The sequence below is a fragment of the Somniosus microcephalus genome, chromosome 16 (assembly GCF_052327205.1).
Source record: "Somniosus microcephalus isolate GS21.2 chromosome 16, FLI_Smic_1.0, whole genome shotgun sequence".
NCBI classification, from domain to species: Eukaryota; Metazoa; Chordata; class Chondrichthyes; order Squaliformes; family Somniosidae; genus Somniosus; species Somniosus microcephalus.
This window is the reverse complement of record NC_141002.1, coordinates 97,635,679-97,662,578: the sequence shown is the minus strand read 5'-3', so window position 1 is coordinate 97,662,578 and position 26,900 is coordinate 97,635,679. Positions and strand designations below refer to the sequence as shown.

The 26,900-nt window shown below is 45.9% G+C and overlaps 1 protein-coding gene across 5 annotated transcripts in view; it reads left to right on the top strand.

Moving 5' to 3' along the window:
• caps2 (calcyphosine 2) overlaps positions 1-25,967 on the top strand; it is a 64,278-nt gene extending 38,311 nt beyond the window's left edge. For 4 of the 5 annotated variants that reach the window (XM_086009515.1, XM_086009511.1, XM_086009510.1 and 1 more), the window contains 7 exons: positions 662-755; positions 3,303-3,421; positions 6,617-6,684; positions 10,693-10,847; positions 13,755-13,874; positions 20,506-20,602; positions 23,985-25,967. In XM_086009515.1, coding sequence (XP_085865641.1) covers positions 662-755; positions 3,303-3,421; positions 6,617-6,684; positions 10,693-10,847; positions 13,755-13,874; positions 20,506-20,602; positions 23,985-24,160 — 829 coding nt within the window. In that variant the 3' untranslated portion in view covers positions 24,161-25,967. The remainder of the gene's footprint in view (positions 1-661; positions 756-3,302; positions 3,422-6,616; positions 6,685-10,692; positions 10,848-13,754; positions 13,875-20,505; positions 20,603-23,984) is intronic. The other variant, XM_086009512.1, reaches the window with a different exon arrangement.
• Positions 25,968-26,900: the final 933 nt, after the last annotated feature.

Sequence of the window (26,900 nt, the reverse complement as noted above, 5' to 3'; positions counted from 1 at the left end):
GGACGTAAAAGATCCTATGACACTATTTCGAAGACGAGCAGGGGAGTTATCCCCGGTGTCCTGGGGCCAATATTTATTCCTCAACCAACATCACTAAAACAGATGATCTGATCATTATCACATTGCTGTTTGTGGGAGCTTGCTGTGTGCAAATTGGCTGCCGCGTTTCCTACATTACAACAGTGGTTACCCTTCAAAAAGTACTTCATTGGCTGTAAAGCACTTTGGGACGTCCTGAGGCGGTGATGGGCGTGATATAAATGCAAGTCTTTCTTTTGATCTTAGTTTGCCCTGGGTGAGAAATCCACCATTTTGTTGTCTCTGGATTACAAGTAGGATCTCCACTAATTGCCCAGGTTACTTCAGAAGATGATTAATACAAGTCATGCCAAACATGTTCAAGCAGGAGACACCTGTAGAGAGTCACCCTCGGAGTCTCTTGTGCTTAGAAACAAGGCAGATCTTTGATCTGTCACATATTCTAAAAGGGAATTCCCCTTGTCTGACACTCCTGTACAAAATGGATCAGGCTTCACGCTGCAGTCCTGTAAGCTCAAACATTCCTGACAGGAAATCCAGAGGTGTCAACACTGGAAAGTTACCTGTACAGTCGTTTAGAATTTCTGACGGTAAAATTGGGTCTTTTTCCCCCCCTCCCCAGGACAAATGCACTTCCGTTCATTCAAAGGGGCATTTACTGTCATCAGTATGGTAGGCGAAAGAGAAGGCAATATGACGTTGGCGATTTCTATGTGGTAGGTGTTAATTGTATTCAATTGGGTGTTAATTGTATTCAGGTGGTGGGTACTCTCCCTGGCGCTCATATGGGAGTAGGCTGGGGAAGGGTTGCGAGCTTATTTTGGGGGTTCACAGAATGTAATGTGTGTCTCTGTAAATAAAGGCTTGTTTTTATTATTCGTTCATGGGATGTGGGCGTCGCTGGCAAGGCCAGCATTTATTGCCCATCCCTAATTGCCCTCGAGAAGGTGGTGGTGAGCCGCCTTCTTGAACTGCTGCAGTCTGTGTGGTGAAGGTACTCCCACAGTGCTGTTAGGGAGGGAGTTCCAGGATTTTGACCCAGCGACGATGAAGGATCGGTGATATATTTCCAAGTCAGGATGGTGTGTGACTTGGAGGGGAACTTGGAGGTGGTGGTGTTTCCATGCGCCTGCTGCCCTTGTCCTTCTAGGTGGAAGAGGTTGCGGGTTTGGGAAGTGCTGCCGAAGAAGCCTTGGCGAGTTGCTGCAGTGCATCTTGTAGATGGTACACACTGCAGCCACGGTGCGTTGGTGGTGGAGGGAGTGAATGTTTAAGGTGGTGGATGGGGTGCCGAACAAGCAAACTGCTTTGTCCTGGATGGTGTCAAGATTCTCGAGTGTTGTTGGAACTGCACTCATCCAGGATTGTAAGCAACTAAAAGACTAGGCTCTAGTTATCTACCCTTCACCACCTGCCTATCCAACTTTTACAGTATGGAGCACAATCATAGACCGTTACTGCAGAGAAACAGGCCATTTGGCCCATTAAATCTGTATCGCTGTTTTTCTCCATATTTCTAGTGTTCCTGCTCGCACCCCAATCTCTTTAATATTTCTCTTTTTCAGCACCTTTCTAATTCCCTTTGAAAAGCATCAATACTTCAACAATGGGTTTGTGGCAGAGAATTCCACATTCTAGTTAACGTAACTTCTCAAATCTCCTCTCATTCCTGGTGACACCCCAGTGAGTCCATCCTGCATCTTTTCCATTGCTTTTATATTCTTCTTATAATGGGGTGCACAGAACTGCTGGTAGTACTTCACCGTCAGCCAAGCTATGAAAGAAAAGCTTGCATTTCTGTAGTGCCTTTCACAACCTCAGGATGTCCCAAAGCACTTTACAGCCACTGTATTTTTGAAGTGTAGTCAGTGTTATAATCTAGGAAACGTGGCAGCCAATTTGTACACAGCAAGCTCCCACACGCAGCAATGTGATGCGGACCAGATAATCTGTATTTTTTAGTGATGTTGGTTGAGGGATAAATATTGGCCAGGACACCGGGGATAACTCCCCTGCTCTTCTTCGAAATAGTGTCATGGGCTCTTTTATGTCGACCTGAGAGAGCAGACAGAGTCTCAGATTAACGTCTCCTCTGAAAGACGGCACCTCCGACAGTGCGGCACTCCCCCCAGTACTGCACTGGGAGTGTCAGCCTAGATTTTGTGCTCAAGTCCCTGGAGTGGGGACTTGAACCCACAACCTTCTGACTCAGAGACGAGGGTGCTGCCCACTGAGCCATGGCTGACACACAAGTTTAACGTTAGCTCCTTAGTTTTGTAGTTTCTGCCTCTAGTTACATCACCAAGAATTCCACTTGCCTCTTCATGGGCTTCTCTACATTGGTTAATACCCTTTAATAACCTGTGTATCATTTATCATTTTCCCTTTTTTAGTTGAGGGTACGGTCTTTCAGATTGTTGTAAGAATGCAAATGGTTCACTAATGTCCTTTTTAGGGAAGGAATCCTTACCCGGTCTGGTCTACATATGACTCCCGTTTCACACCAATATGGTTGACTCGAAAGTAGCCTAGCAACCCACAACCAGCGGTTTCAATAAGAAGGCCCACCACCACCTTCTGAGGGCAATTGGGGATGGGCAATAAATGCCGGCCTTGCCAGCGACACCTGAGAATGAATTAAAAATTAAATAAAAACCTCAGCTCGAGTATTGTGGACAGTGCTGGCCACCACACTTCAGGAAAGATGTAAAGGCCTTACAGAGGAGGTTTACCAGGATGTTACCAGGGATGAGGGACTTCAATGATGAGGAGAGGTTGGAAAAGTTAAGACTGCCTCCTTGGAACAGAGAAGGTGAAGAGGTGACCAAGATGACAAGAGGTTTTGATAGAGCACATAGAGGAAAAACTATTTCCTCTGGCGAGTGAGTCAATAACTAGAGGTCATAGATCCAAAATTATTGGAAAAAAATCTAGAGGGGAGATGAGGAGAAAATTTTTCACTGATTTGTGGGGATCTGTCACACTCGACCTGAAGAGGTGGTGGAAGCTGATTCCATCAATAATTTTAAAAGGGAGTTGGACGGTTCTGGAGGATGAGGAACGCACAGGGTTACAGACAAAAAGCGGTGGGGGGGGGGGGGGCGGCGGTGTGGGACTGAGCACGACTGTTCTTTCAAAGTGCCGGCACAGGCACGACGGGCCGAATGGCCTCCTTCTGTGCTGTAAGTTTCTATCATTCTATGAACCTCTGGTGCATCATGTGTACAGTGGTGACATTCCAATTTGCTTCTTTTCTATGCCAGGGTACGAATCTAACCTTTCTGACAGCGCAACATGTTGGTCTCCCAGCGAGTGTCCAAGAGAAACGGTTATTAACTTTACGGATCATCGGCATTGATGAAACGGCAAAGCGCTCATTGCTGTAAGTACTTGAGGAATCTCTTGCCAACTTCAGCTCTTCTACAAAACTCAATGAAGGAAGTAACAAGTCATGGAGGTAAATAATGTGAAGCGCCTTGGGAGGTCAAAGAAGTAGGTTTTAAGGAGCGTCTTAAAGGGAGGAGGCCATTCTATCTAGGGCAGAAGCCTAAGCAGGATTATCAAGTGAGGTTGGATCTCCCAGTCTGTCACACCATCGAAAGGTCATCGATCTGAAACATTGGGCTGGATTTTTCCAACCTCGGTGGGTCCGTGATGGGCGGCGTCCATGGCTTGTGGGGACCCCGCATCTGTCTCGATCCTGGCCTCCGACAAGATTTTCCGTTAATGGGGCTTCTTAAGCCCGCCCAGCGAGGTTCCCGGCCAATTAATAGGAAGCGGGTCTGATGACGTCATTTGATGACGCGTCATTAGCTCATTTCCTTAAAGGGGCCATGTCCACAATCATTTTGACAGTTGTGCTGTCAGTGTTCTGCAGCATTGAGGTGCTGCAAACACTGACCAGCACTGCATAAAGGTGCACGGCTGCACCCAGGCTTTCCCATTACTCCCTCCATATGCAGGCAGGGAGGTTCTCTTCCCTTCCAATGGGCGGAAGAGACCTCCCCAGGAGACCAACGCAGCCTGGTTGCGCATTGCACAGGAAGTCACAAGCAGGGATGTGGTCAGGAGGAACCTTTCAATGATCTCAGTAGATCACAAAACGTTACTGCAAAGCCACACTCAGCCTCATCCTGCTGTGCCACTCATCACATCCCCATCACTCTGCCTTCCCTACCCTACTCCTGCACATCTTTACTCACACCAACTTACCTTGCACCTCCACCCATCCCTCTCTATCTACATTATCACTTCCCCATCTCAATAACCACCCCTCACACTCTCCCTCATCCTTGTCCAATCATACCAACTAACAACACACAAGGGTAGGCAGTTTGGTGGTATCGCCAATGTTCATGTAAAGTTTCTGTTAATGTGTTGTCAAACATCAAAATCTTTATTTTCAACACTCTGCATTCTTGGACAGATTTGTGTGCACCTTTGGAAGTGGCTTAGTGAGTTGCAGTGAATGGTGAAACATAACGGTACCCCCCGCAATGGTGATGAGTGTGAAAGGAATGGCTTGGACCTTGTAGTGATGCTTTATGGTGTTGGTGTGGGGTGGTGCCAACCTGGTGCATCATGTGGCAACCAGGGTGTACAGCATCAAATGAAGTAAATCTGCCATGGTGTGGCCATCCCTGGCCTCCCGGGCAGCAATGTGCACAGGTGATGATGCCCTGTGTCCCGTGTCCTGTGTCCTGTGCAGCATCAGGTGATTGCGAAGAAGGTTGCTGTTGTTGGTGCTGCTGGTGTGCCCGGTGATGTTGGTGTTGGGACTGATAGTGGTGGGATTCTGAGGACTAAGGTGAGATTTTTTCAAGGGCACCGATGCTGATGGAATAGATGGCAGTTGAAGTTGAGATGACAGAAGCGATCTCTCAGTGGTGAGAGAGGTTGCTCCAAGGAGGTGACACTGGAGAGAGAGTTTGCTCCAAACACTTCAAACCTCCATAAAGCTGAAAAGTGTATTCCAAATCCTGAAGGCTCCAGCCTCTAAGATTGGAAATTGAACAGCTGTGAAATGGTAGCTTTTATACCACTTTTGCAGCTGTCAACTATTCACAGCAATGGAGAGTCATTGAGAACCCGATACGCTTACCTGACGTGATCCCCGAGCGCCGGGAACCTCATTTAAAAAAAACATGGAAAAATCGTTAGGACCTGGTAAAATGCTGCTTAAATTTAAGCAGCTTCTTAAGTATCTCAATTGCCTGACCCGCTGCTTAGTGCTGGGTCTGCAAACCGCAGGCGGAGCCGGCACTTGGGAAATTAACAAGGAGGCGGGTTCAGAGTGGACTTCCGCCCCGCTATCAATCACTGCCGCTTTGACAGCGGACCCACCTCCGGACCCGCCCTCTTGAGCGCCAGCAAAATTCAGCCCGTTAACACTGTTTCTCTCTCCACAGATGCTGCCTGACCTGCTGAGTATTTCCAGCATTTTCTGTTTTTATTTCAGATTTCCAGCATCTGCAGTATTTTGATTTTTGAGATCAATCAAGCGCAAAAATGAATCTGAATGCAGTTTCTATCGTGGGATTTGTTTTGAAGTGAATTTGACCCTGTGGTAGTTATATTGGAAGATTGTAGTGAAGCATCTTAACGTGAAAGGTGATGTGACAGACCGACTGGGAGATCCGACCTCACTTGATAATCCTGTTTAGGCTTCTGCTCTAGATAGAATGGTTTCCTTTTGAGACGCTCCTTAAAACCTACCTCTTTGACATCCCAAGGCGTTTCACAGGCACGTTATCAAACAGAGTTTGACACTGAGCCACATAAGGCCAGACAAGGGGTCACAGACTCAGGGTAAGGGGTCGGCCATTTAGGACTGAGATGAGGAGAAATTTCTTCACTCAGAGGGTGGTGAATCTTTGGAATTCTCTACCCCAGAGGGCTGTGGAAGCTGAATCATTGAGTATATTCAAGGCTGAGATCGATAGATTTTTGGACTCGAGGGGAATCAAGGGATATGGAGGTCGGGCGGGAAAGTGGAGTTGATGTCGAAGATCAGCCATAATCTTATTGAATGGCGGAGCAGGCTCGAGGGGCCAAATGGCCGACTCCTGCTCCTAATTCTTATGTTCTTAAGAGAGCCTTAGAATAGTCGAGTCTGGAGGTGACAGAGGCATGGATGAGGGTTTCAGCAGCGGATGAGCTGAGGCAAGGGCGGAGACGGGCGGTAGAAGTCGGCGGTCTTGGTGAGGGAGAGGACGAGGGGCCGGAGTTCAGCTCGGGGTCAAATAGGACGCTATGGTTGCTTGCATTTATAATAGCGCCTTTAATCTAGAAAAACATCCCAAGGTGCTTCAGAGAGGACAGAAGTACACAAATCAGTATTGGAATTTGTGATTGAATTTAGTAGCTAGCATACAAAGACTCATTTCTAACTGCAGATGCTATACAAAATCTGCCGAAAGGTCATTGACCTGAAAGGTTAACTCTGCTTCTCTCTCCACAGGTGCTGCCGAGTGTTCCCGGCATTTCCTGTTTTTATACCGTACAAAATGTTTGCCCTAGTCTTTTTTTCCTTTTGATTTAAAATGCAACTCTTTCTCTCTCAATTCATTTGTTGCAGAACCAGCGGTGATCCGACTTTGAGTAAGCAGGAGATCGACGACAGAAATATCTTTATGTCTGTGCAAGGTGAGGATTAAAGGATGTACCCGCGGTGATAAGACAGTAAAGAACTGTATCCAAACCGAGCTGTCTGCAGTGATTGGTCTCTATCAGTTCCATTCACAGTGTCAGCTGTGGCTCAGTGGGTCACACTCTCGCTTCTGAGTCAGAAAGTTGTGGGTTCAAGTCCCACTCCAGAGACTTGAGCACATAAAGCTAGGCTGACACTCCAGTGCGATGCTGAGGGAGTGCTGCACTGTCGGAGGTGTCGTCTTTCGGATGAGACGTTAAACCGAGGCCCCGTCTGCTCTCAGGTGGATGTAAAAGATCCCATGGCTCTATTTTGAAGACGAGCAGGGGAATTATCCCCGGTGTCCTGGGCCAGTATTTATCCCTCAACCAACATAACAAAAACAGATGATCCAGTCATTATCACATTGCTGTTTGTGGGAGCTTGCTGTGCGCAAATTGGCTGCTGCGTTTCCCACATTGCAACAGTGACTACACTTCAAAAAGTACTTCATCGACTGTAAAGAGCTTTGAGACGTCCGGTGGTCGTGAAAGGCTCTATAGAAATGCAAGTCTTTTTATTTGTTAATTAAAATATGTAGTGTTTGTTTTTATAAACTTAAAACCTTTTCATTATACAGGTTGAGCGTCCAAAATCCGGAGTTCCTGAATCCGTAAAATGTTCCGGAATCCGGACACCCTGTCAAACCGGGCCTGGGCCCAGGCATTTCCGGACTTCGGAACGTGTTTCTGATGTCCGAAGTCCGGAAACGCCCAAGCCCAGGTTGCGATATTTCCAGACTTCGGACACCAGAAACACGTTCCGAAGTCCGGAAAAACACAAAAACCGGCTCAGCCCCGGTCCCGAGGTTGCCGGATTCAGGACGCTCAACCTGTATTACTTTTCCTCACAGGTTTTGGTTCAACTCTGCCTTCTTGCCAGCTGCATCATCTAGACAGAGTTGAACCAGTGTTGAGGAGCTTGTATCACACCTTTGCTTCACTCACATTTTGCCTGTCGTTGTTTTATATAAGTAAGGTCTCGTTAAATGGAGAAAAGCCGTGAGATGCCACTGCAAGCCTGTTCCAGCTTTTGGTCTTTGTGGATTGCTCATGTGCACACCTCATAGGCCACACTTGACATTTCAATCAACACTCCCAATTTGCTTTATATCTCAAGCTGCAGATACAAACAGATCCTGGTCTTTGCACTTAGGGTTTATCTACTAGGGAGGCAACAATGCTGAGAATGGCCCTTTTCAAACTTCCAGGTCATAGAATCATACAGGTCATAGAGGCTCCATGAATAGTCCCATCCTCAATGATGGTGGAGCCCAGCACGTGAGTGCAAAAGACAAGGCTGAAGCGTTTGCAACGAACTTCAGCCAGAAGTGCCGAGTGGATGATCCATATCAGCCTACTCCCCAGGTCCCCACCATCACAGAAGCCAGTCTTCAGCCAATTCGATTCACTCCACGTGATATCAAGAAACGGCTGAGCGCACTGGATGCAGCAAAGGCTATGGGCCCCGACAACATCCCGGCTATCGTGCTGAAGACTTGTGCATCAGAACTAGCCACACCTCTGACCAAGCTGTTCCAGTACAGCTACAACACTGGCATCTATCCGACAATGTGGAAAATTGCCCACGTATGTCCTGTCCACAAAAAGCAGGACAAAACCAACCTGGCCATTTACCACCCCATCAGTCTACTCTCAATCATCAGCAAAGTGTTGGAAGGTGTCATCGACAGTGCTATCAAGCGGCATTTACTCACCAATAACCTGCTCACTGATGCCCAGTTTGGGTTCTGCCAAGACCACTCGGCTCCAGACCTCATTACAGCCTTGGTCCAAACATAGACAAAGGAGCTGAATTCCAGAGGTGAGGTGAGAGTGACTGCCCTTGACATCAAGGCAGCATTTGACTGAGTGTGGCATCAAGGAGCGCTAGTAAAACTGATGTCAATGGGAATCGGGGGGAAAACTCTCCACTGGCTGGAGTCATACCTAGCACAAAGGAAGATGTTTGTGGTGGTTGAAGGTCAATCATCACAGTCCCAGGACATCTATGCAGTAGTTCCTCAGGGCAGTGTCCTAGGCCCAACCATCTTCAGCTGCTTCATCAATGACCTTCCCTCCAACGGTGGCATAGTGGTTAGCACTGTTGCCTCACAGCGCCAGGGACCCGGGTTCGAATCCGGCCTCGGGCGACTGTCTGTGTGGAGTTTGCACATTCTCCCCGTGTTTGCGTGGGTTTCCTCCGGGTGCTCCGGTTTCCTCCCACAGTCCAAAGATGTGCGGGTTAGGTTGATTGGCTATGATAAATTGACCCTTAGTGTTAGGGGGATTAAATACGTGGGGTTACGGGGATAGGGTGGGATATGTGTCGGTGCAGGCTCGATGGGCCGAAATGGCCTCTATCTGCACTGTGGGGTTCCTGTGATTTCCTGTGATAAGGTCAGAAATGGGGATATTCGCTGATGACTGCACAGTGTTCAGCGCCATTCACAACTCCTCAGATAATGAAGCAGTCCATGCCCGCATGCAACAAGACCTGGACGACGTTCAGGCTTGGGCTGATAAGTGGCAGGTAACATTCACGCCACAGAAGTGCCAGGCAATGATTATCACCAACAAGCGAGAGTCTAACCACCTCCCCTTGACATTCAATGGCATTACCATCGCCGAATCCCCCACTATCAACATCCTGGGGGTCACCATTGACCAGAAACTTAACTGGACCAGCCACATAAATACTGTCACGACAAGAGCAGGTCAGAGGCTAGGTATTCTGTGGAATACTCTCCACTTGCCTGGATGAGTGCAGCTCCAACAAAACTCAAGAAGCTCGACACCATCCAGGACAAAGCAGCCCGCTTGATTGGCACCCCATCCACCACCTTAAACATTCACTCCCTCCACCACCGGCGCACCGTGGCTGCAGTGTGTACCATTTACAAGATGCACTGCAGCAACTCGCCAAGGCCTCTTCGGCAGCACCTCCCAAACCCGCGACCTCTTCCACCTAGAAGGACAAGGGCAGCAGGCGCATGGGAACACCACCACCTCCAAGCTCCCCTCCAAGTCACACACCATCCTGACTTGGAAGTATATTGCCGATCCTTCATCGTCGCTGGGTCAAAATCCTGGAACTCCCTCCCTAACAGCACTGTGGGAGTACCTTCACCACATGGGCTGCAGCGGTTCAAGAAGGTGGCTCACCACCACCTTCTCAAGGGTAACTAGGGATGGGCAATAAATGCTGCCCTTGCCAGCGACGCCCACATCCCATAAGCGAATAATAAAAAAAGCACAGAAGGAACTATCCAATTAGCCCCACTTTCAAGTATTTATCCAATTCTCTTTTGAAAGTTACTATTGAATCTGCTTCCACCGCCCTTTCAGGCAGCGCATTCCAGATCACAACAACTCGCTGCGTAAAAAATGTCTCCTCATCTTCCCCCTGGTTCTTTAGTTAATTATCTTAAATCTCTCTCCTCCCGCCACTAGAAACAGTTTCTCCCTATTTACTCTATCGAAACCCTAAATACCTCTATTAAATCTCCCCTTAACCTTCTCTGCTCTAAGGAGGACGACAAAATTCAGACAGGGAAAACCAGCAAATAAGAAAGATAAATTCAAAGAGCTGTGGGTCAGATTGATGAGAATGAAAACGGGCGTAGATGTATGAGAAGAAAATATATTTGGCTGCAGACCATCAGGACTTTGCTCCAATGAAATGGGATGTGCCGACTAGATCTAACCTGTGCCTTAAATTTTACGAGCAATTTACTGACCTCTAATTGGCCTCAGTGCTACGGTCACCTGGATTCTCACGGGGTGGAACCAAGCGGCCCAGGTTAGCAACAAAACCTGGCAACGGACAACCCCGTGAGCGCGGCCACAGGAGAGCTGCTAGTATTCTTGATCAATTTAGCTGAAGTGAGAAAGTAATCATCAAAAGTTCTGTCGCACCTAGGAATTTATTCGCATTTAACCGTGTCTTTTGTCGCTGTTACCAAGGGCTGTTGAAAGACAAGCTCGAGAAGAGAGGAGTTCGCACCCTGACTGGTTTGGGGAAGTTCTCCCGCCAGCGCGATCCGTGTGGAGGTGGAGTCCAGCAGAAAACGGAACTGAAACGAGCTCTGAAGACGTTCCACTTGGAGCTTCCCGATAAGGTCAGGACAAACAACAACAACAACTGGTTTATATATAGCGCCTTTTAGCGTAGTAAAACATCCCAAGGTGCTTCACTGGAGCGATTATCAAACAAAATCTGACACCGAGCCACATAAGGAGATATTAGAAGGAACGGCCAATGTCGGGATGGTATGCGACTTGGAGGGGAACTTGGAGATGATGGTGTTCCCATGCTAGACAGATTGGGTGCAGGGAGGATGTTTCCCCTGGCTGGGGGGTCAAGAACGAGGGGTCACATTCTCAGGATACGGGGTAGGACATTTAGGACTGAGATGAGGAGAAATTTCTTCACTCAGAGGGTGGTGAACCTGTGGAATTCTCTACCACAGAAGGCTGTGGAGGCCAAGTCACTGAATATATTTAAGAAGGAGATAGATAGATTTCTAGACACAGAAGGATCAAGTGGGTATGGGGAGAGAGCGGGAATATGGTATTGAGATAGAGGATCAGCCATGATCATATTGAATGGCGGAGCAGGCTCGAAGGGCCGAATGGCCTACTCCTGCTGCTATTTTTCTATGTTTCTATGTTTTTATGACCAAAAGCTTGGTCAAAGAGGTAGGTTTTAAGGAGCGTCTTGAAGGAGGAGAGAGTGACGGAGAGGTTTAGGGAGAGAATTCCAGAACTTTAGGGCCCAGGCAGCTGAGGGCACAGCCGCCAATGGTGGAGCGAAGAAAATCGGGGATGCGCAAGAGTCCAGAATTGGAGGAGCGCAGATATCTCGGAGCGTTGTAGGGCTGAAAGAGGTTACAGAAATGGGGATGGGGAAGAGGCCATGGAGGGATATGAAAAGCAAGGATGAGAATTTTAAAATTGAGGCATTGCTGGACCGGGAGCCAATGTAGGTCAGCGAGCACAGGGGCGATGGGTGAACGGAACTTGGTGCGAGTTAGGTCACCAGCATTTGATCACGAGCACACACAAGGTGTACATAATGCAGCTGTAGTATAAAAGTGAGAAGATTAAACGCTGCGTTCTGAGACTCGGTAGTACTTTCTTTTAAATTAATTCTCATGATGTGGGCGTCGTTGGCAAGGCCGGCATTTATTGACCATCCCTAAGTTGTCCAAGGTTTGATACTACCGGAGGAGCTTGCTCGGACACTTCAGAGGGCAGTCAAGAGTCAACCACATTGGTGTGGGACTGGAGTCGCATATAGGCCAGACCGGGTAGGGACGGCAGATTTTATAGAAACATAGAAACATAGAAGATAGGAGCAGGAGTAGGCCATTCGGCCCCTCGAGCCTGCTCCGCCATTCAATGAGATCATGGCCGATCATCCAAATTCAGTACCCTGTCCCTGCTTTCTCCCCATATCCCTTGATCCCTTTAGCCTTAAGAAATATATCCAACTCCTTCTTGAATATATTTAATGAATTGGCCTCAACTGCCTTCTGTGGTAGAGAATTCCACAGGTTCACCACTCTCTGGGTGAAGTAATTCCTCCTCATCTCAGTCCTAAATGGCTTACCCCTTATCCTTAGACTGTGACCCCTGGTTCTGGACTCCCCGACCATCGGGGGATTAGTTGAACCAGTTGGGTTTTAACGACAATCCGACTGCTTCACTTTTACTGATACCGGCTTTTATTTACCAGATTTTTAAAACCGAATTCAAATTCTCAAACTGCCACGGTGGGTTTTGAACTCGTGGTCTCCCAGATCGGGACCGATTCTTCCAACACATCGAGATCTGCTTGCAGCAGTCCAGCACCCTCTGTAGTCCTCACAGCCGCATGTGTCTTGTTATCGTCCGTAAACTTGCGGATCATTGGCCTAACACCTACATCTAAATCATGAGATGATTCTCATTGAACAAGTAGAGTCAGAACAAGAGGAAAAAACCCCACAGCTCTCAAACTGGACTGTTCTAAATGAAAGCAACAACAACATACTTGTATTTATACAGCGCCTTTAATGTAATAAAACGTCCCAAGGCGCTTCACAGGAGTGTTATTAAAAATTGTTTTGACACCGAGCTATATAAGATGTTAGGGCAGATGACAAAAAGATTGTTTTTGTAGGAGCGTCTTAAGAGGAAAGAGAGATTTAGGGAGGGAATTCCAGAACTTGGGACCTAGGCAGCTGAAGGCACGACAGTCAGTGGTGGAGCATTTAAAATCGGGGATGTTCAAAAGTCCGGAATAGGTGGAGCGCAGAGGTCTAGGGGGACTTATAGGGTTGGAGGAGGTTACAGAGATAGGGAACGGCGAGGCCATGGAGGGATTTGAAGACAAGGATGATCATTTTAAAATCACGGCGTTGCTTAACTGGGAGCCAAGGTAGGTCAGCGAGCACAGGGGGAGATGAGTGAGCGGGACTTGGTGCAAGTTAGCACAGGGGCGGCAGAGTTTCGGATGACCTCAAGTTTATGGAGGGTAGAACTCGGGAGGCTGGCCAGAGGTGCATTGGAATAGGCAAGCCTCGAGGTGATAAAGGCATGGATGATGGTCAGCCTTAGACAGTTGCCGGGGAGAGAGATCAAATCAGCGGAGAGGGGATGGAGTTTGTGGCATGAACTGAAGACGAAGCAGTGTCGATGTTTCCTGATATAATTGAACACCTCTTCCAATCTTCATTTTTTTTCAAAACTCAAAATATTCATGTGTCCTGCACAATGGACCTTGGTTTCCCAATTTTTTTTAAAGTGCAAAAATAATTACTAAATGTCCTAAAACCTTTTATCCTGATACTAACAAATATTAATTTGTGCTATTGAATTCCCTTTTATATGGAAGTTAAATTTTGTGACACACTGGAGTTCTCTCAACCAGTTCCAAAATTGCAATATGTAGTTTGTCAAAAATGAGGAGGAGGTTCAAAAACCGCACGGTGCTTAAAATAACACTATAGCGTGCACTAAAAATGTGGTCTCTCTTTTTGTAGGATTTTGAGTCTGTTTGGCTTATACTGGATCAGGACTGCGATGGTGAAGTAGATTATTACCAGTTTATTCGAGCCGTCATCGGAGAGATGAATGAGTTTCGTAAAGCGTTTGTTCGGAAAGTAAGATAGTTCTCTTTCCCTGTGTCGCGCTACCATTAGTTCACAGAGTGCATCCGGGATGGTTTCCTAGAACAGTATGTAATGGAACCAACCAGGGAGCAGGCTATCTTGGATCTGGTACTGTGTAATGAGACAGAATTAATAAATGATCTCAAAGTAAAGGATCCTCTCGGAAAGAGTGATCATAGCATGGTTGAATTTCAAATTCAGTTGGCGGGTGAGAAAGTTGTATCTCAAACCAGTGTCCCGATCTTAAACAAAGGCAATTACAGTGGCATGAGGGTAGAACTGGCTAAAGTGGACTGGAAAAATAAATTAAAGGGTAAGACAGTTGAAATGCAGTGGCGGACATTTAAGGAGATATTTCATAACTTTCAACAAAAATATATTCCAGTGAGAAAAAGATTTTAAGAGAAGGGAGCACCATCCGTGGCTAACTAAGGAAGTAAAGGATGGTATCAAATTGAAAACGAAGGCATACAATGTTGCCAAAATTGGTGGGAGACCAGAGGATTGGGAAATGTTTAAAAACCAGCAAAGGATGACTAAAAAAATAATAGAGAGAAGATAAATTATGAGAGTAAACTGGCAAGAAACATTAAAACAGATAGTAAGAGTTTCTACAGGTATATAAAAAGGAAGAGGGTAGCTAAAGTAAACATTGGTCCCTTAGAGGATGAGACTGGGGAATTAATAATGGGGAACGGGGAAATGGCAGAGACTCTGAACAAATATTTTGCATCAGTCTTCACGGTAGAAGACACTAACAACATCCCAATAATGGATAATCAAGGTGCCACAGGGAGGGGGAATTAAAGACAATCACTATCACTAAGGAAATAGTACTTGGTAAAATAATGGGACTAAAAGATGACAAGTCCCCTGGACCAGATGGCCTGCATCCCAGGGTCTTAAAAGAAGTGGCTGCAGAGATAGTGGATGCATTGGTTGCAATATACCAAAATTCCCTGGACTCTGGAGAGGTCCCAGCAGATTGGACAACCGCAAATGTAACACCCCTATTTAAGAAAGGAGGGAGACAGAAAGCAGGAAACTATAGAACAGTTAGCCTAACATCTGTCGTTGGGAAAATGCTGGAGTCCTTCATTAAGGAAGCAGTAGCAGGTCATTTGGAAAATCATAATGCAGTCAAGCAGAGTCAGCATGGTTTTATGAAAGGGAAATCATGTTTAACAAATTTGCTGGAGTTCTTTGAGGAGGTAATGAGCAGGGTGGATAAGGGTGAGCCAGTGGATGTGGTGTATTTGGATTTCCAGAAGGCATTCGATAAGGTGCCACATAAAAGGTTACTGCATAAGATAAGAGCTCATGGAATTGGGGATAATATATTAGCATGGATAGAGAATTGGCTAACTAACAGAAAGCTGTGAGTCGGGATAAATGGGTCATTTTCCGGTTGGTAAACGGTAACTAGTGGGATGCCACAGGGATTGGTGCTGGGGCCTCAACTATTTACAATCTACATTAATGACTTGGATGAAGGGACCGAGTGTAATGTAGCCAAGTTTGCGGATAATACAAAGATGGGTGGGAAAGCAAGTTGTGCAGAGGACTCAAAGAACCTGCAAAGGGATATAGACAGGCTAAGTGAGTGGGCAAACATTTGGAAGATGGAGTATAATGTGGGAAAGTGCGAGGTTATACAATTTGGCAGGAAAAATAAAAAAGCAAATTATTATTTAAATGCAGAGAGATTACAAAATGCTACAGTTCAGAGGGACTTGGGGTCCTTGTGCATGGAACACAAAAGGTTAGCATGCAGGTACAGCAAGTAATCAAAATGGAATGTTGGTCTTTATTTCAAAGGGGTTGGAGTATAAAAACAGGGAAGTCCTGCTACAACTGTACAGGGTATTGGTGAGACCACACCTTGAGTACTGCGTACAGTTTTGGTCTCCTTATTTAAGGAAGGATATACTTGCATTGGAGGCAGTTCAGAGACGATTCACTCGGTTAATTCCAGAGATGAGGGGGTTGACTTATGAAGAAAGGTTGAGCAGTCTGGGCCTGTACTCATTGGAATTTAGAAGAATGAGAGGTGATCTTATTGAAACATTTAAGATACTGAGGGGGCTCGACAAGGTAGATGCAGAGAGGATTTTTCCCCTCGTGGGGAAATCTAGAACTCGGGGACATAGTTTTAGAATAAAGGGTCGCCCTTTTAGAACTGAGAGGAGGAGGAATTTCTTCTCTGAGGGTTGTAAATCTGTGGAATTCTCTGCCCCAGAGAGCTGTGGAGGCTGGGTCATTAAATACATTTAAGGTGGAGATAGAGAGATTTTTGCAAGATAAGGGAGTGAAGGGTTATGAGGAGCGGGTGGGGAAGTGGCTTTGAGCCCAAGATCAGCCGTGATCTTATTGAATGGTGGAGCAGGCTCGAGGGGCCAAGTGGCCTATTCCTGCTCCTATTTCTTATTATGTTGGAAGAGCTGATTTATAGACTTGGGCCTAAATCATGCTTCCGTGAGTAATTAACTTATTGAGGGTTTACTTTCAGACCGAAAATTACAGGTAGTTTTGCTTCATAAAGATTTGCATTCATATACTGCATTTCACATCCTCAAACCCCTAAAGATCTTCTCGGACAATGGGCAGGATTTTCATTGTGGTGTCGGGATTGGAGGCGTGCGGGGGGTTAAAATTCTGAAATCGGGGGTCCCGACACCATCCCGCCCCCAACCCGCCATCATGCCAGTTTCAAAGGAGGCGGGTACCCGCCCCGCACTGGGACCCGCCTCCCCGAGGCGGGAAGGGATTAGTGCCAATTAACTGCCTGTTAACAGGTAGTTAACAGGCAGTTTTTAGCCTAATCCCTATTTTGAAGGTTGAAGTGTGGGATTCCCGATGGCTCCAAACCACGCCAAGTTGGAGGAGTCGGGCCGTCGGGTTGAAGGATTTGGAGGGGTCGAGATGTCGGTGTTCAGGTGAGTGATGTGTGCATGAGTGCAAAGGTAAGTGTGTTTGGTGTGTCTAAAGTGATTAAAGAAGTGTAAATGACCTTTTCTTACCTTTACAGCCTTCCTTCCTTTAGGTCCCGGGAGTCCGTCATCTCACCGGCACAGAAAGCAGAATGGCCGCGAGCTGTCAAAAGTGACAGCCTTCGGCTTTCTGTGCAGGAGAGATTTCTAACTGAGTCTGTGGAGAAGGACTCAGGTTAGAAGAGTGTCAGTGTGTGACAGCTTCAAACAGCTGTGAAACACTGATATTTCATCTGTCAAAATCTCTTGACAGATGAAATTTCAGTCTGTGATGTCACCTGTTGCCGGGTGGCCCTTAATTGGCCTGCTGAGCCCGCTGGGCCTCAACAAGGTCAATCAAGTTAAAATTGTGTGGATTGGCCGAATCTCAATGGAGGTGGGACTACAACCCCAAAAGTTGTAGTCCCGCCTCCAACCCATAGAAACATAGAAACATAGAAGATAGGAGCAGGAGTAGGCCATTCGGCCCTTTGAGCCTGCTCCGCCATTCAATGAGATCATGTCTGATCATCCAAATTCGGTACCCTGTCCCTGCCTTCTCCCCATATCCCTTGATCCCTTTAGCCTTAAGAAATATATCTAACTCCTTCTTGAATATATTTAATGAATTGGCCTCCACTGCCTTCTGTGGTAGAGAATTCCACAGGTTCACCACTCTCTGGGTGAAGAAATTCCTCCTCATCTCTGTCCTAAATGGCTTACCCCTTATCCTGAGACTGTGACCCCTGGTTCTAGACTCCCCCGCCATCGGGAACATCCTTCCTGCATCTAGTCTGTCTAATCCTGTTAGAATTTTATAAGTTTCAATGAGATCCCCGCTCATTCTTCTAAACTCCAGCGAGTATAAGCCCAATCAACCCAATCTCTCCTCATACGTCGTTCCTGCCATCCCAGGTATCAGTCTGGTGAATCTTCGCTGCACTCTCTCCATGGCAAGAACATCCTTCCTCAGATAAGGCGACCAAAACTGCACACAATACTCAAGGTGTGGTCTCACCAAGGCCCTGTACAACTGCAGCAAGACATCCTTGTTCCTGTACTCGAACCCTTTCGCTACGAAGGCCAACATACCATTTGCCTTCTTAACCGCCTGCTGCACCTGCATGCTTACCTTCAGCGACTGGTGCACAAGGATACCCAGGTCTCGTTGCACTTCCCCTTCTCCCAATCTATTGCCGTTCAGATAATAATCTACCTTCCTGTTTTTGTCACCAAAGTGGATAACCTCGCATTTATCCACATTATACTGCATCTGCCATGCTTTTGCCCAATCACCCAACCTGTCCAAATCACACTGGAGTTTCTTGGCATCCTCCTCACAGCACACACACCCACCCAGCTTTGTGTCGTCTGCAAACTTGGAGATATTACATCTAGTTCCCTCGTCTAGATCATTTATATATATATATATATTGTGAATAGCTGGGGTCCTAGGACCGATCCCTGCGGTATCCCACTAGTCACTGCCTGCCACTCAGAAAAAGATCCGTTTATTCCAACTCTTTGCTTCCTGTCTGCCAACCAGTTCTCTATCCAAGTGAGTACCTTACCCCCAATCCCATGTGCCTTAACTTTACACGCTAATCTCTTATGCGGGACCTTATCGAAAGACTTCTGAAGGTCCAAATACACCACATCCACTGGTTCTCCCTTATCTATTTTACTAGTTACATCCTCAAAAAATTCCAGTAGATTAGTCAAGCATGATTTACCTTTTGTAAATCCATGTTGACTTTGTCCGATCCTGTCACTGTTTTCCAAGTGCTCTGCTATTACATCTTTTATAATGGACTCCAGCATTTTCCCCACTACCGATGTCAGGCTTACCGGTCTGTAATTCCCCGTTTTCGCTCTACCACCTTTTTTTGAATAGTGGGGTAACATTAGCTACCCTCCAATCCATGGGAACTGTTCCAGAGTCTATCGAACTTTGGAAGATGACCAGCAATGCATCTACTATTCCTTAAGTACCCTAGGATGTAGATTATCAGGCCCTGGGGATTTATCGGCCTTCAATCCCGTCAATTTCCCTAACACCATTTCCCTACAAATACTGATTTCTTTCAGTTCCTCCCTCTCATCAGACCCTATGTTCCTCGACATCTCTGGGAGGTTATTTGTGTCCTCCTTTGTGAAGACAGAACCAAAGTATGCATTAAATTGGTCAGCCATTTCTTTGTTCCCCATTATAAATTCCCCTGATTCTGACTGCAAGGGACCTATGCTTGACATCACCAATCTTTTTCTCTTCACATATCTATAGAAGCTTTTACAGTCAGTTTTTATGTTCCCTGCAAGCTGACCCGACTCCTCAATGAAAATCCAGCCCAATGAATTACTTTTGAAGTGGAGTCATTGTTGTCGTGCAGGAAATTATACCGTCAATTTGCACACAAACGGGTCAAGTAAGGTTAAAGTGTAATTTTAACCTTGGCGGTGGCATAAAACAGGGTGCTATTGGATTGTTCGTCCATTACTTCATTGGCGTCAATGCAAAGGAGGATCGTGTGGGGTGTGTAATGGGCGAAGAGCCGCTATCGCTGATCAACTATCTGACTAACAGTCCGGTAGGCCGCGACCATGGTATAAACCAGCCGATCGGGTGGTTAGTCCTAGACGGTGGTTGGGAGAGTTTTACGGGGTCCCACAACCCAGGCACCTGAGCACATGAAGCTAGGCTGACGCTCCCAGTGCAGTGCTGAGGGAGTGCTGCACTGTCAGTGTGCCGTCTTTCAGATGAGATGTTAAACCAAGGCGCCGTCTGCTCTCTCAGGCGGATGTAAAAGATCCCACGGCACTATTTTGAAGAAGAGCGGGGGAGTTATCCCCGGTGTCCTGGGGCCAATATTTATCCCTCCACCAACATCACTAAAACAGATTATCTGGTCATTTATCACATTGCTGTTTGTGGGACCTTGCTGTGCGCAAATTGGCTGCCGCGTTTCCCATATTACAACAGTGACTACACTTCAAAAGTACTTCATTGACTGTAAAGCGCTTTGAGACGTCCGGTGGTTGTGAAAGGTGCTATATAAATGCAAGTCTTTCTTTCTTTATACGCTGGGGAAACCAGCAGAACAACCGGAGGCGAGTTTCCCTGCTGGATGTCAGTCCAAAATTCCAATCCGGAGCTCTGGCCTCCAATCGCTGGGACTGTCTGGAGCGAGGTTCTGACTCCGAGGCAGGAATGCTAACACGAAGCCAAAGGCTCGCTCCACGGTAACTCTGATGATGGGCTATTTCTATTGCAGAAGTATTATACCATAGAACGCTCAATGCATTATTCTGCTGTGAAGCTGGAGTGGTGGTTTAAATTGGACTGTCCCTATTAAGACCAGTAAGTCCACCTGATATAAACAAACAGAGACTGGGGTCACTTGGAGCTTAATTGTACATTGGTGAGGTAACTGCAGATTAGAATGCGCTGGTCAGTTTCAGGTTGCACTTTAGACGCGCTTGCCATTTTAAGATTATTCTGTATCAGTCACAAAGTGTGACATTGGTGTAAGTTGATGTACCATTTTTAATATATAAAAAAAATTAATCTGTTTGCATTGGCTAATGTGATATCGCAGCTTTTATTTTTAGCTCCTTTTATGTTACTTTAGATTCATCACTATTTATTTTCACAGGCCTATATGAAGCTTGATCCAAACAAGACAGGCAGCATCTCTGTGAATGATATTAGCAAGTTCTACAATGCAAGGAAACACCCTAAAGTCTTATCAGGTAGTAAATTCAAGGTCTGCTCGTGATGTCCATCTTCTGTCCGTAAATATTCATTGTTACTTTATAGAGATACTGGAATGGGCTCCCTGCATCAGTGGCCATGTCCACGTTTGACTCCTTTACTCAAGAATGCCTCGCCTACACTGGGCAAATTGGATCATCTTAAAAAAAATAAATAAATAAATAAATAAATAAAAAAAATAATTAGACCTGATAGAGAATTATGAGCAGCTGTCAGTTCAGGAGCTTCGCAAAAGAACAACGTAACTACACTAATGTACACCGGACAGAACCTTTTTTCACCCAGAGGGTGGTGGGGGTCTGGAACTCACTGCCTGAAAGGGAGGTAGAGGCAGAAACCCTCATCACATTTAAAAAGTACTTGGATGTGCACCTGAAATGCCGTAACCTACAGGGCTACGGACCAAGAGCTGGAAAGTGGGATTAGGATGGATCGCTCTTTGGCCGACACAGACACAAGGGGCCGAATGGCCTCCTGTGCTGTAAGTTTCTATGATTCTATGACCCGTGGGTGGGTGGAGGAAGACTACACAATAAGATACATGCTGCACGTAAAACATTTGCATTGTGAAGTGTGGAGCAAACATATTTTCTTGCTGCGATGTCAATATGATTGACATTTGTTCCATTTATGTGGGCAGTCGGCATGCTGATCCCCCTAGCCCTGGCAGTGTCACACAGGTGTCCCTATATTACATTGGACATGGTCACCAGTGATACTGGGATACAAACTGGAACACCAGTGCGCTGTGGCATAAAGCAATGGAATGCTGGTGAGCGCCCCATCTCGGTATCACTGCTGAGGGGAGCCCACCCCAAGGAGGGTGAGAAATCTTGAGGGAGAGTCACTGCACGCCTTCTAGTGTTCAGATCCAGCACGGTATTGGTGGACACCAGGTTTCTGAGTGCTGTCCATCTCATAGCTTCTCTGTATAGTATATCTATATATATATAAAAGGATACTTCTGTCTGTCATTCCGTCTGTCTTGAATAAACTCGAAAGTATAGAGCGTACCTACACGTGCATTACGTCGAAAGAAAGCTGACGATTCCAGAACCGTCCTAAGCGTATTTACTTTTCGGTCGGACTAAAATTGTTCGCGCGTTATGCAAAAAACCTTCAAAATTAAACTCATTATCTGCTAATAGCATTGATTGACTGACGTCAAGGTCGACCAATCCTGTGCCGTCACGATTGACCAATCCTACAGTTCAGTCGCCTGATGGTTGGCCAATCACTGCGTCTGTGGGTGGGACTAATGCTTTTCAACTCCGGCATCTGGCAGCCATTGCTTCACTACTTCCAGTTCAAAATCTGCTAATCCAGCTTCGAAAAAGTTAGTATCTCTTTTTAAAAATAACATCACATTTACCAAAAACGTTTTATAAGTACTTTCACTTTCATCTTTGAAGCTATTAAAAGGTAGAAATGTTGCCCGGCAGCAGATTCACAGAGGGACACAGACAGGCCCCAAAGCCTGGGACTCGATTTAAAATGTTGCCCGGCAGCAGATTCACACAGGGACAGACAGACAGACAGGCCCCAAAGCCTGCGACTCGATTTAAACCGCCCGGCCCAAAACAGCCCTGGCAAAGCCGGGCTCCCCCAGCTAGTATACTATATACTACTGCATAGTACGGGGACACAAGTCTATATTTTCTTCAACATACATCAACAGCCTTGCACATAAGATGCCGTGTTCTTGCTGTGGTAAACATAACCTTTCTAGTCTCTAGACATTCTTATTATGAACATAATATTTCTAATCTAGACATTCTTATTATGAACATATACAAGGTCTACTTTGATTGCAAACACCAGGCTGTTGCTAAGCTAAGGTAACTCTGTCTGTCTCTCTCTCTCTCTCTCTCTCTCCAATGATGCCAACCACCTTTTGTCCCCTACATTGAATGACCTAAACATGAGCACCTTTTCAGAAGTTGAATTAACTTAGCCTAACATCTGTCAATGGGAAAATGCTGGAGTCCATTATGAAGGAAGTGATAGCAGGACATTGAGAAAATCATAATACTATCGAGCAGAGTCAGCATGGTTTTATGAAAGGGAAATCATATTTGACAAATTTGCCGGAGTTCTTTTGAGGATGTAACGAGCAGGGTGGATAAAGGGGAACCAGTGGATGTGGTGTATTTGGATTTCCAGAAGGCATTCGATAAGGTGCCACATAATAGGTTACTACACAAGATAAGAGCTCACGGGGTTGGGTAACTAACGGAAAACAGAGAGTCGGGATAAATGGGTCATTTTCAGGTTGGCAAACTGTAACTAGTGGGGTGCCACAGAGATCAGTGCTGGGGCCTCAACTATTTACAATCTACATTAATGACTTGGATGAAGGGACCAAGTGTAATGTAGCCAAATTTGCTGATGATACAAAGATAGGTGGGAAAGCAAATTGTGAGGAGGACACAGAATCTGCAATGGGATATAGATAGGTTAAGTGAGTGTGCAAAAATTTGGGAGATGGAGTATAATGTGGGAAGATGTGAGGTTATCCACTATGGTAGGAAGAATAAAAAAGCAAATTATTATTTAAATGGGGAGAGATTACAAAATGCTGCGGTACAGAGGGATCTGGGGTCCTTGTACATGAAACATAATAAGTTAGCATGCAGGTACAGCAAGTAATTAGGAAGGCAAATGGAATGTTGGCCTTTATTGCAAGGGGGATGGAGAAAGGGAAGTCTTGCTACAACTGTACAGGGCGTTGGTGAGACCACACCTGGAGTACTGCGTACAGTTTTGGTCTCCTTATTTAAGGAGGGATATACTTGCATTGGAGGCAGTTCAGAGAAAATTCACTAGGTTGATTCCTGAGATGAAGGTGTTGTCTTATGATGAAAGGTTGAGCAGGTTGGGCCTATATTCAACGGAGTTTAGAAGAATGAGAGGGGATCTTATTGAAACATAAGATTCTGAGGGGGTTGGACAGGGTAGATGCAGAGAGGAGGTTTCCCCTCGTGGGGGAATCTAGAACTAGGGGGCACAGTTTCAGAATAAGGGGTCACCCATTTAAAACGGAGATGAGGAGGAATTTCTTCTCTGAGGGTTGTGAATCTTTGGAATCCTCTACCCCAGGGAGCTGTGGAGGCTGGGTCATTGAATATATTTAAGGAGGAGATAGACAGATTTTTGAACTATAGGGGAGTCAAGGGTTATGGGGAGCGGGCAGGGAAATGGAGTTGAGGCCAACATCAGATCAACCATGATCTTATTGAATGGTGGAGCAGGCTCGAGGGGCCAAATGGCCGACTCCTCCTATTTCTTATGTTCTCACGTTCTCGTCACCAGGTTTCCGAGTGCTGGCCCAACATTGTTCTCTTTACCATCCTGTTGCAGGAGAATCTTCAGAGCAGCAAGTCCGATCAGCATTCCTGGACACACTACAGGAGAGCTGCATCAGCCCCAAAGAAGTCGCTTACTGTGAATTTGAAGCTTATTACGAGGGACTCAGCCTTGGGATCACAAACGATGAAGATTTCGCCAACATCCTGAGAAACTGCTGGGGGGTGTGAGATAGGAGAAGATATACGGCAAAGCCAGAATGACCATTATACCTGTGCAAGATATATTATGTTGCTGTGCCCTTTTTATAAAATGTGTTAAAGCTGATCGCAGCAAAGAACCTTGCTGGAATGCTATGAAGTGCTTTGCATTTTCAGTCAGTCGTGGTGTAGGTCTATTACTTTTTATAACATTTTATTTTTTGAGATGTCAAAACATCCAGGGTAGATTTTTCTGTTACAGGAAAACCAGACGGAGTACGGACACTTACCAAGAAGGAAGTCTTCCCGATTTTCTGTCTCATTAATTAATTTAAATGGACAGAGAAAAATCAGGCGGGATCCCTTACAGTCGTGCGCTTCTCCCCGCTCGGTGGTCTTGTTTTCATTGCGGGCTTAGGACCAGGAAAATCTGCCCCCCACCAAATTCTAACAATATCTTAGTGCCAATGTTTGAAGTTTTACAAGCTGACTGGCCGATTCTGCTTCCGTGTATTTTTGTTCGGAGCACTTACGGGGAGAGCAAGAAAATTACAACGTCAAAGCCTAAATTTGAATACCCTAAATTTTGAATATTTAAAATGCCAGGAATTTTATATATCGATATTATCTACAAGACCTGAGTTGTTGCCGGTGTTGTATAACTTTTGTAACACTGTTCCTGCACTCAGCTGCAAGCCCTTATTACGACAGTGAGCACACTTCAAAAGTACTTCATTGGCTGTAAAGCGCTTTGGGACGTCCTGAGGTTGTGAAAGGCGCTGTAGAAATGCAAGTCTTTCTTGCTTATTAATAAGGTTAAGTACAGAATGTGTGTGTGTATATATATTAAAATCTCTCAATGTATTTTCACTGGTGCCTTGACTAAACGCAGAGCAAACGTGTTTCCCTGGAGTCTGAGGTTTCTGAAGATTGGGCTGTCTATATGGTTCCCTTTTTTGGGGGCAAAAATGGCATTTTCATTCTCTGATACAAGGTTGTTTTTCCATGACAGATTTCAGTGATACCGTACATAGTATTTACAGCACAAGACACAGGCCATTCGGCCCAACTGGTCTATGCCGGTGTTTATGCTCCACACAACATCTCCTCACACCAATGTTCCCTTTAATTTTATTTTCAGTGCGCAGCCCATTCAAAATACCGCGCATGCGCTGTTTCTCCTATTTAAAAGCTGGTGAGCCGCTGCGCGGGAGCTTAAAGGGGACATTGCCTCACTCCCCTCTTCATCTCACCCTCTTCATCTCACCCTATCAGCAAAAACCTCTATTCCTTTCTTGCTCATGCTTATCCAACTTCCCCTTAAATGCATCTATACTATTCGCCTCAACCACTCCCTGTGGTGGCGAGTTCCACATTCTCACCACTCTCTGGGTAAAGAAGTTTCTTCTGAATTCCCTATTAGATTTATTAGTGACTATCTTATACTGATGGCCTCTAGCTTTGCTCTTCCCCACTTAATTTTCCATTAAACTGTATAATGGTGATGTATTATATAGAACTCTGCCTACCAATGCGCCAGCTCACTCACACCGTGAGAAATATAGGGGATAACTTCACTTTTGAGGGGCTTGTCAGACGTTATTACCAGTTAGTTAAATGTACTTATTTCCATTTAAATATAGAAACTTGCTGTGAAAATAGATAATTGAAATTCTCGTGCCAATATCCTAGTATAATATTTGACACTAATCCGATGTACTTGATTAGTTTTTACTTCCAGTGGTTGGATGTAGTGTTGAATTTATTGCTGTAATTTTTAAATTGTAACTTTGTATTTTGAAATGAAAGATGTAACATTATAGATTTGTCAAATGCATATTTTGTTGATGCAAATATTATTCATTGTCCTCCACACACCAAATCACAGGTCATCAACAAAGGAGGGGACGAATCTGAAATTGCCTTTTGACAAAATTTTTGCAGTCAGAGGTGAGAGCGCTACCACCGAGCTGAGCTGACACTTCCTACTCTCGCTTCTGAGTCAGAAGGTCGTGGGTTCAAGTCCCACAAGCCCGGCTGACACTCCCAGTGCAGTACTGAGGGGAGCACTGCACTGTCAGAGGTGCCGTCTTTCCGATGAGACAATTAAACCGGGGGTCCCGTGGCCCGCCAGCTCAGTTGGACCTGGGGACCTGATCTTATCCAGCCTGCACAGCTCCAGCTTTTGGCCTCTCCCATCGGTAGAAACAAGTGCACTGACGGGGGCTTTGTGCAAATAAAAAAAGTCACGGATTGCACTTTCAGCTTTCTCTGCAGCAGCGGTCTGGGTTCATGGAGCTGGAACTCCCCACCGAACATCATCGTAGGGCCACCTGCCCCGCACGGACTGCAGCGGTTCAAGAAAGTGGCTCACCACCACTTTGACAAGGGGCAAATAGGGATGGGCAATAAATGCCAGCCTTGCCAGTGATGCCCACATCCCAGGAACAACACAATAACATATTCATCTATTGTACTCATTTATTTATTTTACTCCCACTCTGTAAAGCCTCTTGATTCGTGTTTCAGATTAAAGATAAATGCACATTCTTTCCAGGATCTCCCCTCCCCCCACCAACCTGTCTCTCCATAAACCTTTTAAAAAAGCCTTCAGTACCCCCCATCTCTGGCCAAGCATGGAGCTACCCCCTCCCCCTCTAACCATCTCCCTCGCCTTCCATCCCATCAACACCGCACAGAAACAGGCCATTTGGCCCAACGGGTCCATGTTCCACACGAGCCTCCTCCCACCCCGTCTTCATCTCACCCC